Raw genomic sequence first — 15,625 nt, forward strand, 5'->3', positions numbered from 1 at the left:
TGCTTGTATGTGTGTGTGTGTGCGTGTGTGTGTGTGTGTGTGTGTGTGTGTGTGTGTGTGTGTGTGTGTGCGCGCGCGCGCGTGTGTGCGTGTGTGTGTGTGTGTGTGTGTGTGTGTTTCCTTTCTTAACATAAGTTAGAAACCCCCGTGAAAGAAAGAAAGAGCTAGCAAGCTAGAGAGATAGCAATAATAATGTAATGATGAAAGGAAGGAAGGGAGTGAGAATGATATCCGCACTGCTCCCAGTGCTGCGGGCCACCTCTTGGCTCCCTCCAGTCAGAGATCGTGGCAGGATGCGTCTGTTTTCACCGTGTGCGAATAAACCTCATGTGGCTGCGGATCCCCTGGCGGAGTCATTCTTTTCTCTTTTTGTCTTCTATTACAGAACCAGACACGCACCACTTCTTTCTCCAACTGGAGGCTGTCTGCCAGCGAGGAGATCTCCTGCGCTGCAGGCTTGGGACACTTGAGGAAATGCGTTTCCAGTACGCCCTTGACACTCACCTCGATGGAGGTTCGCTTCTTGCGCTTGCGGCCCTGAGCGGCGATCTTGTCAATGCTGGTAGGGCTTCCTGTGGATGAATCAGCCTCCTCCAACCACTTATTTAGCAGAGGTTTCAGCTTGCACATATTCTTGAAGCTCAGTTGCAAGGCCTCGAACCTGCAGATGGTGGTCTGCGAGAACACATTGCCATAGAGTGTGCCCAGTGCCAGCCCCACGTCGGCTTGCGTGAAACCCAACTTGATTCTTCTTTGTTTGAATTGTTTGGCGAACTGTTCCAACTCATCAGAGGTTGGAGTCTCCTCATCCGAGTGGTCCTGGCAGTGGTGTGAGCCTAGCTCACCATGGTCTGGGGGCTCCCGGAGCACTGGATGCAGGCTCTGTGTGGAGGCAGCCGCTGGTGGTGGCGTGAGTCCCCCGTGCTCCAGCATACCACTCACCGTGAAACCTGGCTGCGAGTACACATTGAGGGGTTGGCCGCTAGACGTGATGGACGAGTTTGGAGCTGGGCTTGCTCCCCAGGCATTCGGATGGTTAGTATGGGGCGAGTGGTGGGCTACGTGTGGCGAGCGGTGATGGATGATTGCGCCCAGTTGCAGGTCTTCGCGTCCCGGCTTCACATCCGGCTGGTCCAGGGGGCTGGTGGCCAATGTGGAGGACCACGGGCCCCCATCGCTCAGACTGGTCACCCAGTGATGCCCGAGGGGATGCCCATTGCTGGGAACTCCCTGTAAGTAGTCACTTTGGAGAAGTTTCTGAGGATTGCGGAAAGGACTTCCCTGCTGCATGCCCGCAGAGTCCGCATGGACGAGGGAGCTGGAACTGAGAATGCTGTAGGGATTCGAGGCAGCTGTGGCCATGGTCGATGAGGATCCTCTACTAGTTATAATGTGGCAAAGGGAGCAGCTTCAGCCTTTGACATCTATGGTGCGGGAACCAAAGCCGCTCGCGCGGGTTACCGGCACCCGCCAAGGCCAATAGCAATGCGACTTGGCCTGGCCAGGCATAAACACAGCCAATGGTGGTGCGGGAGGCCGAGCTCGCTTTCCAAATTAGGCTGGCGAAGCTCCGGAGTTTCAGTGAGACCCAAGCAGGAAGTGAATCAATCTTTAGGCTTCATTGGCTGCCTAGCTCAGAGTGGCAGAGGCTCTTTTAGTTAACCCTTTCCCCCCTCCTGGAGACTACGTGGTTGGGATGGAGAAGGAATATATTTGTCTGGAGTGGAAGTGAGGAGGCTAACTTTTGTTTCAGATATCCCTTTAGCTTATTTAAATTAAAAAGAAAGAAAACAAATTATAATGTCATTTTGATCTTAGTGCATAAAAATTTAAAGTTTAGTTAGCACTTTGGCTTACTGTGTGGCAGGGACTGCAAAATAAAACGCATCTACAAACTTTGAGCAAAGTAATGTCTTAGGTCAGAACCCAAAATAAAAAAAAATTCATAATCCAATAAAACTATCCAATTTATTTTCCTTTCGTATTTTTTTATTTATAAGAAACTAAAAAGCTCTAGGGAAAATATGTCCTTTTTTTTTTTTTCTTAAATTTTTGATTCAGTGCCTGAGGAGTTGAGGGTTTGCGAATGTAAATCTTAACGTGATCCTTACAAGACTCAGACAGTTTGAAGTTTGCTGGTCAATTGGAAACCTGGCTTTATATTTATCCCACTGTCAGTTCCCATCAGAGGTCTCTCAGCTTATATCAGAGGCTCTTCTTGTTGAAGCCGGCAGTCATCTTTCACACTCACCCTAGACACTCTGCGGAAAACCCACTCCCTCGCTCCCAATAGGCAGATGGGAACATATTCATAACACCATGTAAGGCCAGTGTTGTCCCCTTGCAAAACTCTTTGAAACATTTACATCCTGCTTCCTTGGTAGAGTGATGGAAATATTGAGAAAAGTGTTTCCTCTACTGCTCTTTGGACATTTAGAGAATCAGAGAGGGATACAAGGAGAAAGAAGACAGGAGAGGGAAGAGGGGAGAGGGGAGCAGGAGAAGAAAAAGGTAGAGGGAAAGGGGGAAAGAAGAGAAAGGGGAAGAAACCGCTAGAGAGAGATCTTGGCGGCTAGGCATCTTGCACAGCCTTCCCATTCCTCCACAGCTGCCACAAAGCTTGAATTAGCTTTCAGTCAGGACCCGACTCTTTTCAAATTTTGGCTAGAGGAAAGACATAGCCTCCTAGGCTTTTCAGAGTTAGAGAAGAGCAAGTCCATGTGCTTGGAACCAGAGTTGGGGAAAATGCAAAGATTTAAGAATTACACTAGCCGGGGAAAGACAATAAATACACAGTACCCCACACCAAATCTGAAGTTTAAAAAAAATGACCTTTCCTTCGGTAATTTTGGAGGCAACCTAGCTGTGTAATTATATTTGCTCTTACAGAAGACGGCATCAGAGTGCCCTTATTGGTTTGAAATTCCATTAAATATATTGCAAGAGCTCCTAGGTTAAGCTTGATTTAAATTTGCATACATTTTCATATATTTAGCTGAAATAAAAGAAGGCTTGCAGCTACCAGAAAGTCATTAAGGCATTAGTTTCTCTAAGAAGACAGATCTGAAGAAAATGCAAGAAAATGAGAAAAAAATTTAAAGCAAGGTGAGCTTATTCTGCCATTCCTTTATATAGCTAAGAAGCATCTATTTCATGTGTAATTGATTATTTATGTGACAGTACAAAGTAATAGGAGCAGAGATTGGTAAATGTAAATGTGCATTTTTTAGGTGAGAAAACCTGGCATCTGTTTGAAATCTTTCTTTTGCTTTTAAAGATAAACACTTAGTAATTATTGTCAGAGAGGCTCTCTTGCCATCATCCCTGCTACACCCTGCTCCCTCATTGAAATTGTAGCTTCATTTGCTGATGCCCTATTGTAAGGGCTTATCTGCTTTTAACCTAGAAATCGATTCATTCCCTCTGCCTCTCTCTCTCTCCTTCCCTCCCTCCCTCCCTCCCTGCCTTCCTCCCTCTCTCCCTTCCTCCCTCCCTCCCTCCCTCTCACCCTCTGTCCTTCCCTCCCTCCCTCTTAGACTCTTGTGCGCAGGCACTCTCTTTCTCTCCATTTCTGTGTGTCTGTTTCTATATCTCTTCTCTTTTCTGTGGAGGAATGAGGTAGGCTGTTTCTTTCTGCTGAATGTATGCATCATCTTTTTACACAAATGCATTCCAATTTTTGCCTGAACTTATGCTTCTAAAGAAATAAGAACTCATTAAAATAAAACAAAAAGAAGTTTTTGGTGCTCGATTAGACTGCCTGTTTGATGATCCTTTGCTAGTATTTGTTGGGCCAGCTGAAAGGTCAGAACAAATGTGTTGAAGAAACCGTATGCGCAAAACTCCGATCATGATTATGGCCATGTTGTTGGTATGTTCCCCACCCCCACCTAGCAGCTGCGTTTGGGTGAAAGAATTGCTTATCTCAGTCTGGCTGTTAAGGAGTTGAAGATAATTATCATCTGATAAAGCTTTTTTGTGAAAAGGGGTCCTTTTCTAGTTCTGACTTGCATGAGTGTTTGGAGTCCACATTACTCTTAGTCATGGCCTTGCTTTGGTAACCATTTTTTTTTCTAGAAAAACAAAGGTAGTTCAGATCATTACTCCCAAGTCTAGAGGGAGAAGGAAGGTAGTGAGGAGAACACATCTACACCCAGGAACAGATTTTTTCATAGCCCTGTTTTCTAGCCTTTAATCTCAAAATAGATGTATATTAGGAACAGCAATCTGTATCATTCTCTTTCCTTTTTACTTACTTTCCTTCCCCTCTCCTCTTGCATCTTCTCTCCTTTCCCCTCTTCCTCCTTCTCTCACTTAAAATTGTTTTTATGAATATAGATAATGCCTATCTCATTAGGTGCAGTCACTCCCTATTGGATCTGTAAAAAAAAAAACTTCCCATGAATATGACACATTTTGCTTTCTAAAGAAAATATCTACATGTAGTCAAATCTTCTTGCTGTTCTTACTAATCTACTAGAGAGGTTTCCTTAGCCCTCTCCTGTCAGTCTAACTTCCCAAGTGTAACAGATGCCGCTCTCAAGCGCTCCTTTCTGTGGCTTCTCTTTATTCAGCCTTGCATATTTCTCCCCATGATCTGGGTTTCCATAGAGAGAGGAATAAAAGGGGGGACCATGGTCACAAATCCCCTGCCCCATGCAAAATAAAAGAGTCTCATTCAATAGACGACCCTGTCTGGACATGGGAGAAAAATAAGTCCAAGCGAAGCTACTGTTGCAAAGAGCTGGTAACTTATTTTTCATAGACTGCAATTTGCCTTAAACTCCAAGTCACCCCTACCAGCTTAATCTATACAACATCTAGGCTAAAGACATACCTTGGTGTGCTCCTCATCCAGATCTTGAAGTTCACTCCTCATCCTCAGTCTGATTCCCCTATCCCCTCTAGAGCTAATGGTTTGAATTTTATGACAATAGCTATGGAACCTACCAGGCTGGGGCAGCTAAAAGTCGCCCTAGATAGGAACTGGGCTTTGAAGTGGAGGGACTGTAATTGTAGCAAATCCACTACCTTTCTCCAGCAACACTGCAGAAGTTTCAATTCCTGGGTCATACAAGCACTGGGCAACACCATCATTCCCTGTTGAGTTGTTTCACACTCCAATTTCCCACCCCACATTTTTCCACACCCCTTCATTCTTTTCAATGGGGGCAATACAATTCATTTGGAAAAGAAAGTCAGATTTGCTTGGTTTACTTTTATTTTCTTTATTTATTGGTTGAGCGTTTCAGATTGCTTTCCTTCCTAACAAAATTAAAGGCTGCAAGTTTCTGAGTGTCTTTGCAGAGGCTCAAGCCCTCTTGTTTCCAAGCTAGGAAGGATTCACAAAAGAAATTAAGCAGATTAATGTGGTTCAGGTCTCGCTCCTGTAGAAGCATGCTAGCATGGCTCCAGCTGGGCAGCCTGCATCCAGACTCATTCTGAAAGCATCCCAGCCATGGTGATCATGACTCTTTCAGATTTAATATTTGAGTGTAGATTATGAAGCGTTCTCATTATGTGTACAAATTGGGGAAGGGAGGAGAAATGCTGACAGGAGCTGGAGCTGGCAGAGGGTGGGGGTGGGGGTCGGAAAAGGAGTCTAAAAGGCCAGATTTCATTGTGTGTAATATGGCATGAAGCTGCAGACAGTAGGATGTGGCACATAGGCATGACCTCTAGACTGAAAACTTCACCTTCACCACAAGTTCACTTTGGAAACAGAACAAGTTAGATTGGGTTTGCTAGGGACAAGTGCACATTTTCTTTTTGAAAGCTAGGAGCTCATAAAGAAGTGGAAACAATTGAACAGCTTCTGAAAGCAGCAGAGAAAGAAGCGTTTCTCCCCAGTATCTGTACATTGAGCTCATAAGACATTTTGGGTGGGAGGCAGAGCTATGCTTCACAGCAGCATTCTGCTCACTGTAGCTCCTCTTATATAGCCCACTCCTTTCTTTCTTTCTTTCTTTCTTTCTTTCTTTCTTTCTTTCTTTCTTTCTTTCTTTCTTTCTTTCTTTCTTTCTTTCTTTCCTATTTTCTGTCTTATCCTTTTTCCTCCTTCCTTCCTTTTCCATCGTTCTGTCTTTATATTCGTTTCTTTTAAAAACTGTAGTAAGGTAAGGAGCTCATCATATTCTGGGGGATAATTTAAAACATAATAATCCAAACAGCAGTGGTTAATACCAAGGGCTGAAGTGCAGTAAGTTCGTTTTAGGGGTCTCTGTTTTCTTTTCTTGCATGTGAAGAAGCAATAGACTATATTAGAAACTGTAACAGAAACAAGGTAATGTACAAAACTACAATGTTATTCAAGGGCAATTTTAGTATGAATTCCACAATCTGTGAGAACTAGACATTTGCTAGCTAAATTTAATGTTGATGAGGCCAATGCTGTGGCATTGTGTGGCTGAGGCACAGACAGGATGGTTAGAATCTAAGAAGAGACAATAGAGACGCTGGCTGCTTAGGGAAAGGATGCTTGTTTCCACAGCTACATTCCCAGATCTCCTTGACCCAGTCTCAGTTTCTCCCCTGAGGTCACTCTTCCCTTGCCCATGCTATTGTCAGTACATGAACCCTGATCTTATGGGGTCCCAGGGAATAAACTCTAAGGAGACAAGACTGTGTAGTACTCAGCATGGCTATCACCCTCCCATCAGGAATTGAGGTGTCTAAGAATAATTGTGAGGGGGGTTGGTTGGCAGTCACTTGTTTTGCACTGCTAAGTAAGTCTAGCTTTGTGAGACCCAGTTGAGAGTTTTACAAAATACAGGTCTCATACAGAATTACTGTTCTATTTTTGTTTTATGTGGAGTCGCAGAATGATAATATACCTAAATGGCAGAAATATTTTTTTCAATTTAAATTATTCTCTAAAGTCAGAAATGGTGGATGTATTAAAAGATAAGAAAAAATTCTGTCTGCATGATCAATCAGAGGGCATGTAAAGGTTATCTATTATTTTAAACTTTATCAACTGGTATTGGGAGCATCTATACAACTCAACTAGTTGAACAGTGTTGCTTTTAAAATTAACTTTAGTGGTTACTAGAGCTTCTGCAATTTGAAATTAATTCCCCTTTTTTCATAGACTAACTAAGGTTTTAACATGCACAGTTGTAAAAATGCTCTGGTTTCACTCAGAGATCCCATGCTCTCTACCCTTATACCCCATCCTTATTGAATACTATTTATCTGAAATGGCTAGCATTCCTTATACCTGAGCATGTGTGGAAAATATAGGAAGGTTTGTTATATGTAGAAATATTTACTTTTTATGAGGGAATCTTTAGAAATAATTTGATGAATATTCAGGGTTAATATTACCATTTTTGGAGTCACATAGTAAGGGAAGCCAAAGGATCAAATGTAGCCAAATGTTATAACTTAGACATTTAAAAATTATTATCATAGAAAGTGTAGAAACAGAACAATATTGAAGGCTATGAGACAAGCATATACATCTCTCACAGAGAAGCATTGTTTGGAGGGAAATTCACTTTGTAAAGACATCTTGGGAACTTGTTTAAAACAAGAACGTCAGTGAATGTTGTGTTAGTTCTTGGAGAAGGGCTGCTGGCATCTTGGAGTTTCTTAAAGACACCATCTACTGTAATGTTTCTTTGTACTGATATCACTTTGCTCTGGCTCGGGATTTGTGGAATCAGTTTGGCTCTTTTACTTCAGAAGAGATTTATCTAATCTGATACTTAGTTTCCAGTTCTTACGGATACATAAATTGGTCCATAGTATGTATTGGCACTTGTGCACATGTAAGCCCATGTCTGCCTGTGCATTTTATGTCCAAGAACTTTTAAAGAGCTTCTTTTTAAGGTATATGAGCTCAAATGGCTAGTAGAAGAACCTAGCCCCACACTAGGTCTTCTTACTTAGTGAATTACTTTGAGGATAGCAATTTCAAGTCTATTGATACCAACATAAGGAGAGCTACGGGTAATGATAATCATAGAATTGACCTAAAGTAAGGGAACAATCTGGGAGGTAACAGGACCCTACACTTCCCAGGGATCTTTGCTGTTACCCTGATGAAATAAAGTGACTTGGGCTGACCTTAGCTCCTGAACATACACAAAAAGAGGCGGTTTGATCTGGTGCTGCAGTTAGGGGTGGGGAAGGGTCATGGTTATTGTGAGAAATCTTGTCTTAATTCTGGCCATGGTAATTCTTTGAGTCAAATGAGTTCTTCTGCAAAAGCAAGACAACTATAAGAAAGGGTTTATTTTGGTAGTCCCTAGCAGCCATGGCCCCTTACTTCTGTGTTTCTAGTCTTCTGTTTGGAGCAGAATCTGTAATGTAGAGGCTGGGCTTATTTCTTCCTCCTTGTGATGGAGGAATGGGTTAGGAACCTAGTGCCTATATCAAAGCCACTGTGATATTGTTCCAGGGCCTTTTAAATAGATTTACTGAGAATCTCTGTCCCTGGGCAGCATTGGCATCTTGCAGTGCAAACTGATCCTAGGCCTAAGCACACATAAACTCAATCTTTCCTTCTTCAAGCCTATGTTAAGGTAAAGAACTCAGAGTATTGCCTTTTCCCCAAGTAATGCACTGACTTGCCACAGAAAGATAGTTTCTCCAGCTCTGCTCTCTTATCTTCCCACCTCCTGCCAATGGGGATTCTCTCTGGAGAACAATATTCATTTGAGTGTTCACTGTGGCGATAGCTACTAAAATTTTTTGTTCAGGCACTATGAAGTTAATTTTCTCACATTGAGGAGAGCAGTAGTTAAGCCTCATATCTTTCTTTAAAAGAGAAAATTTCCTGTTTTTAACTAATTTTGGTGGGTGGAGTTCCTTAGATGATTAAGGAAAGATGTTTAGGATAAAGTAATTATCAAAGCTCCAAATTTTTCTGTACATTTATACATATTTTAATGCACTCAAATAATAGTGAGAATGAATGTTTTCCTTTCCCCCAATCTATACTTAGTACTTCCAGTTTAGGAGAAAAATTGGAAATCCTATTTGAAATAAATCTATAGTTGAATCACATCTGTTTTCATCATTAACTTTAAAAGGAATCTTTCCCCAGGTATTTGATGTAAATATTAGTTATGCCCCCCACAAATAAATGGATTCCAAACATCTGTGTGTGAGTTTGTATGCAAATGTCTGTGTGTGTGTGTTTGTGTGTGTGTGTGTGTGTGTGTGTGAGAGAGAGAGAGAGAGAGAGAGAGAGAGAGAGAAAGAAAGAAAGTGAAAGAAACTGGAGTTTTATCATTTCACTTTAAAGAACAAACCTATTTGTAAATTTTCTTGAGTAATGGTCTCAACTCTGATTATGGACCTTAGATTCATAAGAACTGAGTCTTAGAAATGGAGAGGCTTGTTTTTCTTTTAGCCTCTAGTTTATCCTGTGTTAACACATTTATCATGAACAGCAGTATTTGAGCCTCCACCTTTTATATGCACTTTCTCAGAACAGAATTGTATTCTCAAACTTACTCTTTGTGCTTCCAATATCATCAAGAAGTATGTTAAATTTTCTCAATAGGATGAAAATAAATTACAAGAAACAAATAGAAACACTTTGGAAAAGAAAATGTTTCCCCTGGAATCTTGAAAATAAAGCAAGTTTTTGTAAAACACATTTAGTGAGATGCTGACTTGAATTACAGATATGTTTTCTCCTTTCATGCCTTTAAAGGATATCCCCTAACGGACAGCTGGATATAAAACTCTAACTATTAGTCTATCCTACCATACTTAAAATTAAGTTCTTTTATATATTCTATGAAATAAAACAAAGATAAAGTTATTAGAAGGTGTGAAAAATGGTGAGGACTGATACGATAATGTGTGGTGTAAAAAGAAGTTCTTTTAGATATTATTAGCTTTTAAATATTCATTATAAACTCTTCTAAATGTTTTCCTGGACATAAAAATGAACTCTGTCTTGTCTACAGCATAGCAAGGATCATTATGTCTTTATGAGAGATACTTTGTTTTAGAGGTGATTGTTGAAAGTAAATAATGTTCATTAAGTAAGGGAACTCTGAGTGATGGTGAAGGTTTGTTGAGAAACATACATCGAAGTGTTCCTAGTTTTCATTCTCATACTTGGACACTGTTTTCAGATATGTTAGATTGTTTCTCATTTGGCAGATCTGCAAACTGCTTTGAAAAGACTAGTAGTGTATAAGCACATTGCAAGTAAACTTAGTGAATTAAGATGATTCTGTATCAGTTTAATTTATGTTTTATAGTTAGTTTAGCATTCTGATTGGATTGCCTTAGTAATGTGAATTGCCTACAGCTGCTGATGATACGGCTTTAATTCTGTTTTAAAGGTCATGTAAACATGTGCCTGTAGCATAAGGAATGCAAATTCAATTCCCTTTTAATGTTTCCTCACATTCACTTCAGAACCCTCACCTAGAAAATTAGTGGGATTTAGCAAACTATTTTAATGTTATGGTTTCATTAAAATCCTCTTTCAATGCTATACTTTTCCTTTTGCAGGGTAAAGAAGTCTTCCTCTACTTTGCAGTACATAGTTCTTGCAACATCCATCACTCATACTGGAGGCAGAAAAAATATTTCTGTTAAGATCTATTTACTTTTCTAGCACTTTTACTAAGAAGTAGCTGAGAAGTTCATTTCAGGCTCCTTTTAGCTAGAGGTAAAAAAGACACAAAACAAACTAGATAATCTAGCTACATTTTAGCCTGCCATAAAAGCATGCTATTATTTAGGCATGTAGGAACTTCTACTCACAAATATTTTTACATAATGTGCACAACTGAAAATAAACTGTGGAAAACATACATCGCTAAAAATCTAATTCACATAGATTTGACTGAGTATAATGCTTTAGTTTTTCCAAACAGTGTATAAAACACATAAATTATGATTTTTGGGTTCTATGGTTTAAACACAGTTTGCTCTGGGGAGAATTTGTTCTTAACATCAATTTAAACATTTTAATACCATGATACCACAATTAATACTTTAAAAAATATACCATAAAATGAAAAGGTTTTTTCCAGATATCTAATTTTTAGGGGAAGCTACAGTTATGGGAGACTGAGAGTAGTAGGGCATAAAAGAGAAGATTTAAAATAAAATAGAAGGTTTAATGGAATTCTTGAGGTGACATAACTCCAATTTTCTGTTTATATCTCTATTCTTCATATTTCATTAAACTGAAACATTTTGCCTAGAATTTCATCAGGAAATTATGTTTTCAGATACCATTCTTTGTAACTCAGATTGGCCAAATGATGACAAGTTTTAAAATTACATATATATGTAAATATATTGGTTTGCATTGTAAAAATAAAAACTAATGTGATTAATGTAAAATGTACTTTGTTTTGGGGGAACAATAACTAAAAAATGTGAAAATTCTGTTCTACATTTGGAAATACAATATGTTCTGTGTCTGTATTTTAAAATTGAATACTATCCACAAACATGAAATACCATGATTACCCACAAAGGAAAGGGCTATAGCCATGAACATTTTACAGGCTTATCCTAGTGGTTGATTTTTCAAACAGTGCTTCTGGCTTGCTACACATAGTCTTGAAACACTTTGTTTCCCATCCCCCTTTCTTAACAGCAGAGCTAAACACCGAAACTTTAGATTTAAAGCCTGGAGAAAATGTTACCTTTTCACTAATACCTGAGACTTTGGCATTATAATGCTGCACCAACAGTTTTTGATGAAAAAGTTGTCATGAAAGTAAACATCACGTTTGTATGTTTTCTTTTTTTCATTTTAAAATTGGGGCTTTTGAACATTAGATTGAAATAAATAATTTTATAGTTTCCATGCTCACTTGAAAGTCATATCAATTTGATGTTTGCTTATTAGATAACACTGCATCCACAGGTGTCAGTTTCAATGCACATATATCCTTTTTTGATGGTGATATCAATGTGTGTGAAGAAAAGCATATAAAGACTAAAGGCAGCCATTTAATCTTTTTATACCAAAAGACAACATTGTTCACAAAGTGAATAGAATGTATCTCAGGAAAAAGCTTTACCTCCAGTGAAAGAAAATGTTTTTATATAAAAACGATAAAAAAACAACCCCATCTTCATCCTGTCAGAAAACCTTAACATTACATTCAACCTGGGTTGCTAGATTTCATTTGCAAAAACAGTTAATGGCCATGTTTATTTATATTTCATATGTACAATCCATTCTGAAAATGAATCACAATGCTTTGAACTGCAGTTATTTTCAGATTTCCTACAACTGCATCCAATTTTTAACAATTTCTTAACATAATATAGCTTTCCATACTGAGCAGTGATACTTACTTATGTTTTGAGAATGACTTATTTGAGCACAAACAAGTTTTATAGAAGTAATTTGTGGCAGAATCTATTAATTTTACCATTATCACTATCTGATTTCAAATATGTACAAGTGAAGTGACTTAACTGACATAAAAAACAGCATTATAAAGCATCTGTGATAATATCGTGTCAAATCTTTGTATAATAATACAAATGGAAATTCTTTGTCTATTCAGATAGATTCTGCACATTTACTTATAATCAACTTCACTAGAATAACTGAGAGAAACAATGTGCTTGAAACAATGAACCACAATTCGACATTTCCTAATAATGTATGTTCTTGTATGTTCTACTATGTGTTTTTCTTCGTTATCTTCTTATATCTGAAGTTCTATTCCCACCTCCCCTTCCCTCCACCCCATGTATTTGATCATTTCTCCAAGTCCCTTGGCTGAACCAATCTCTTTTCATGCAGAGGATAAAAAGAGAAGAACTTCAAAGTAGGTTCAGGTAATTAACAGCTGAGGGGAATATAATCTAAACCATAGGCCCTGCTTTGCACCCAGGCTGGCTCTCTGAACCAGCCGGCAAGGGAGTGCCTATTCCCTATAGCATCTAAATCTGCTTCCTCTGAACAGCTCTGCCAGGCCTCCAGTTATCACATCTGCATTTCAAACACCATGGTTCTGGCATTAATTATTAATTAGCCTACAGTCACCCTAGAGGATTCAAGTTCCAGTCTGCACATACTTATTCATTGACCTCTATCTTAGTTTTTGTTGGAGGAAAAAACTCAGTAGAATGCCTAATAATTTCCTTTCTATTAGACCTTCTGTTCTAGTTTCATGGAGAGGAAACAGTATATTTTCCAAGTGGGAATAATCACAGAATAGCCTCCAAATTTGTTTATGGTAAAATGCTGTCAAAAGTTGAGAGCTATAGAAAGAGTGAAATGATTTATAGACAACACTGGGTGTTGAAAGATACTATTTAATGTTCAACAAATTGCCTGGCTGTGGTTTCCTCAATTTGGGAGATACGGTCATGGGACAAAGCCAAACATTCTTTCGTTTTCAGGGAGAGACACAGTGGAGGTTGTAAACTAGATTCTATTCTTGGGAAGACATGTGATCAGTTAAACTGGTTGGAGGTATAGTTGAAAGCAGGGATGCCCAAAGAAACCAAAAAATACAGACAAGATTTTTTTTAAAGGAAGAATTTCCCAATCTTTGATTTGTTTGAAAAGTGAAGTTACAGAGTTCCTTTGTTATTATTAAATATTGTGTGTATATTTAATTGTCATACCATTCCCAACAAACCTTAGGACGTACATGTGGAAACCTTCACTGGATAGCACAGAGAGAAATTAAGACAGGTGGTCATAGCTAGGTTTACATCTCAGCCCTGGCACTTACTAAGTAGGAGGCTTTAACTCATCTTAAGGATGACATTTGACTCTACATCCTAAAATTATTATGAGAATTAAGTGTCAATATATACAAAAATGTTCATTAGAGTGACTGACAATAACATCTAGTAATTGCTATTTCTTGCCACAATTAGTCATGGCATTGTTATTTTTTACAGATTTATTTATTTGTGTGTAGGAGTGTTTTTCTCTTATGTATGTCTATGTATCGTGTACATGTGTGGTGCCTGCAGATATCAAGAGAGGGCATTGGGTTCTCTGAAACAGGATGTATGGGTGGTTGTGAGCCACCATATGGATGCTCTTCAAGAACATTTATTCTATTGTAATATTGATATACTTATCTTGATTTTATTTTATTTCAGTTTTAATCTACACTACATGTGCTTCACAATATGGCCTCTTAAAAAGATTTGATGAAACATGGCCACTACTATTATATATCAATTTGTTGTCATCACCTCTCATTTTATCATCATAATCATTCACTAGAAATATGCACAAGCTTGTGAAAATGCTGCATGGTGTAGAACACATAAACAACAATCAGGTATCCAATGCTCAAATAAAACTCCAGCAATTAATAGCCTGAGAAATGGAAATGTTCAAATTACTATCCAAAGAGTTGTATGATATTACTGTATACATTTAAGTGAATTAGTATATAAGAATTCTAGACTTTGAGAATGCTCAAATAAACATCTATTCTACAACATACCTTATTATTTTTTTTAAGAAATGAAAGCTGGGTATTATAAAAATAGAAGGATCTTAGAATGCAGACTGGATTGTATTAGGGATCAAATTTTATCTTTACTGTTAGGTATAAAGAAATGCCATTAAATCTCTAATCTCATTAGTAACAAAATTATTTTTGGATGGTTTTTCTAGAATTTTACTTGATGTATGGTAGATTTCTCAGTGAAAATTTATTATTATTGTTAATGTAACTTCTGATAAGTTTGTGTTTGATAGCAATTTTACCTGTAAATGACAAAATAATTCTCAAAATATGGTGATTTGGATGGAAACATTTGTATTATATCCTCAAGTTTTTGAGAAAATGGCAGTGAACACAGTGACATGCTTCTTAATGGCCCTCGGTAATCATGAGGATTTTCATCTCTGAGTTCTGCTATCATGCCGTGATGCCCTTGGGCTATTGGTGTGTTAAAAGCTGCAGTTTGTCCTATCCCCTAAATTGTTCTAAGCTATATTTTTCCAGACCTTTACCTGACTTTTCTTGATCTTCTGTTTTAAATACCTGCCCATAGTAGCCTCCTGTTTATTTTCTTTCCCTGTTTTCTTTAATCTGCTTTATTAAAAAAAAACCTACCCACAAGCCTCTTCCAGCCACACACACACTCAATAAAGCCAGGAATCTGTACTGTGATTTACAGGATACAATATTCATTCATATCTAAGGTTTTGTTTGAAATTTTAGAAATCTCAGGCATAATAATTCTCAGTTTACAGATGGGAAAATGGAGGATCTGAAGTTTAAGAGAAGTGCCTAAGGATTCCAGTCCAAATGTAGGCATCAACTCCTGTCTAAAGATTTTACAAACTGTATTTTAACAAATCAGAGGACTTATATCTTCATTTTGTTATAAATTAAAACTCATATACCATTTATATGGTATGAATATTGTACATATACAAAGTAATTTAAAAGTAACTACTGTGTAGTTCCCCTGAAAGAAAATACTGTGAAACAAAGACATATAAATAGCCATCAGGTATGTGAAAAAAATTCACCATCACTAAGCATCAGGAAAATACAAATCAAAACCATAGTGAGATAGCATGTCAACACAGAATGATCACAATAAAAAATGATAAAAATATGCTGATCCAGATGTAGAAAAACAAGAACTGTGGTTAAACACTGGAGGGTATGTAAATTAATTACAGCAATTA

The 15,625-nt window shown here is 38.3% G+C and overlaps 1 protein-coding gene across 1 annotated transcript; it reads right to left on the minus strand.

Annotated features, from left to right (window-relative positions):
- Positions 1 to 276: 276 nt before the first annotated feature.
- Pou3f4 (POU class 3 homeobox 4) lies at positions 277 to 1,362 on the minus strand. Its single transcript, XM_027432874.2, has one exon. The coding sequence runs from the start codon at positions 1,360 to 1,362 to the stop codon at positions 277 to 279; it is 1,086 nt and encodes a 361-aa protein (XP_027288675.1).
- Positions 1,363 to 15,625: the final 14,263 nt, after the last annotated feature.

Source organism: Cricetulus griseus, chromosome X, assembly GCF_003668045.3.
Source record: "Cricetulus griseus strain 17A/GY chromosome X, alternate assembly CriGri-PICRH-1.0, whole genome shotgun sequence".
Classification (NCBI taxonomy): domain Eukaryota; kingdom Metazoa; phylum Chordata; class Mammalia; order Rodentia; family Cricetidae; genus Cricetulus; species Cricetulus griseus.

Coding starts and splice junctions, on each gene's coding strand:
- Pou3f4 (XM_027432874.2), bottom strand. CDS start 1,362: ATGGCCACAGCTGCCTCGAATCCCTACAGCATTCTCAGTTCCAGCTCC.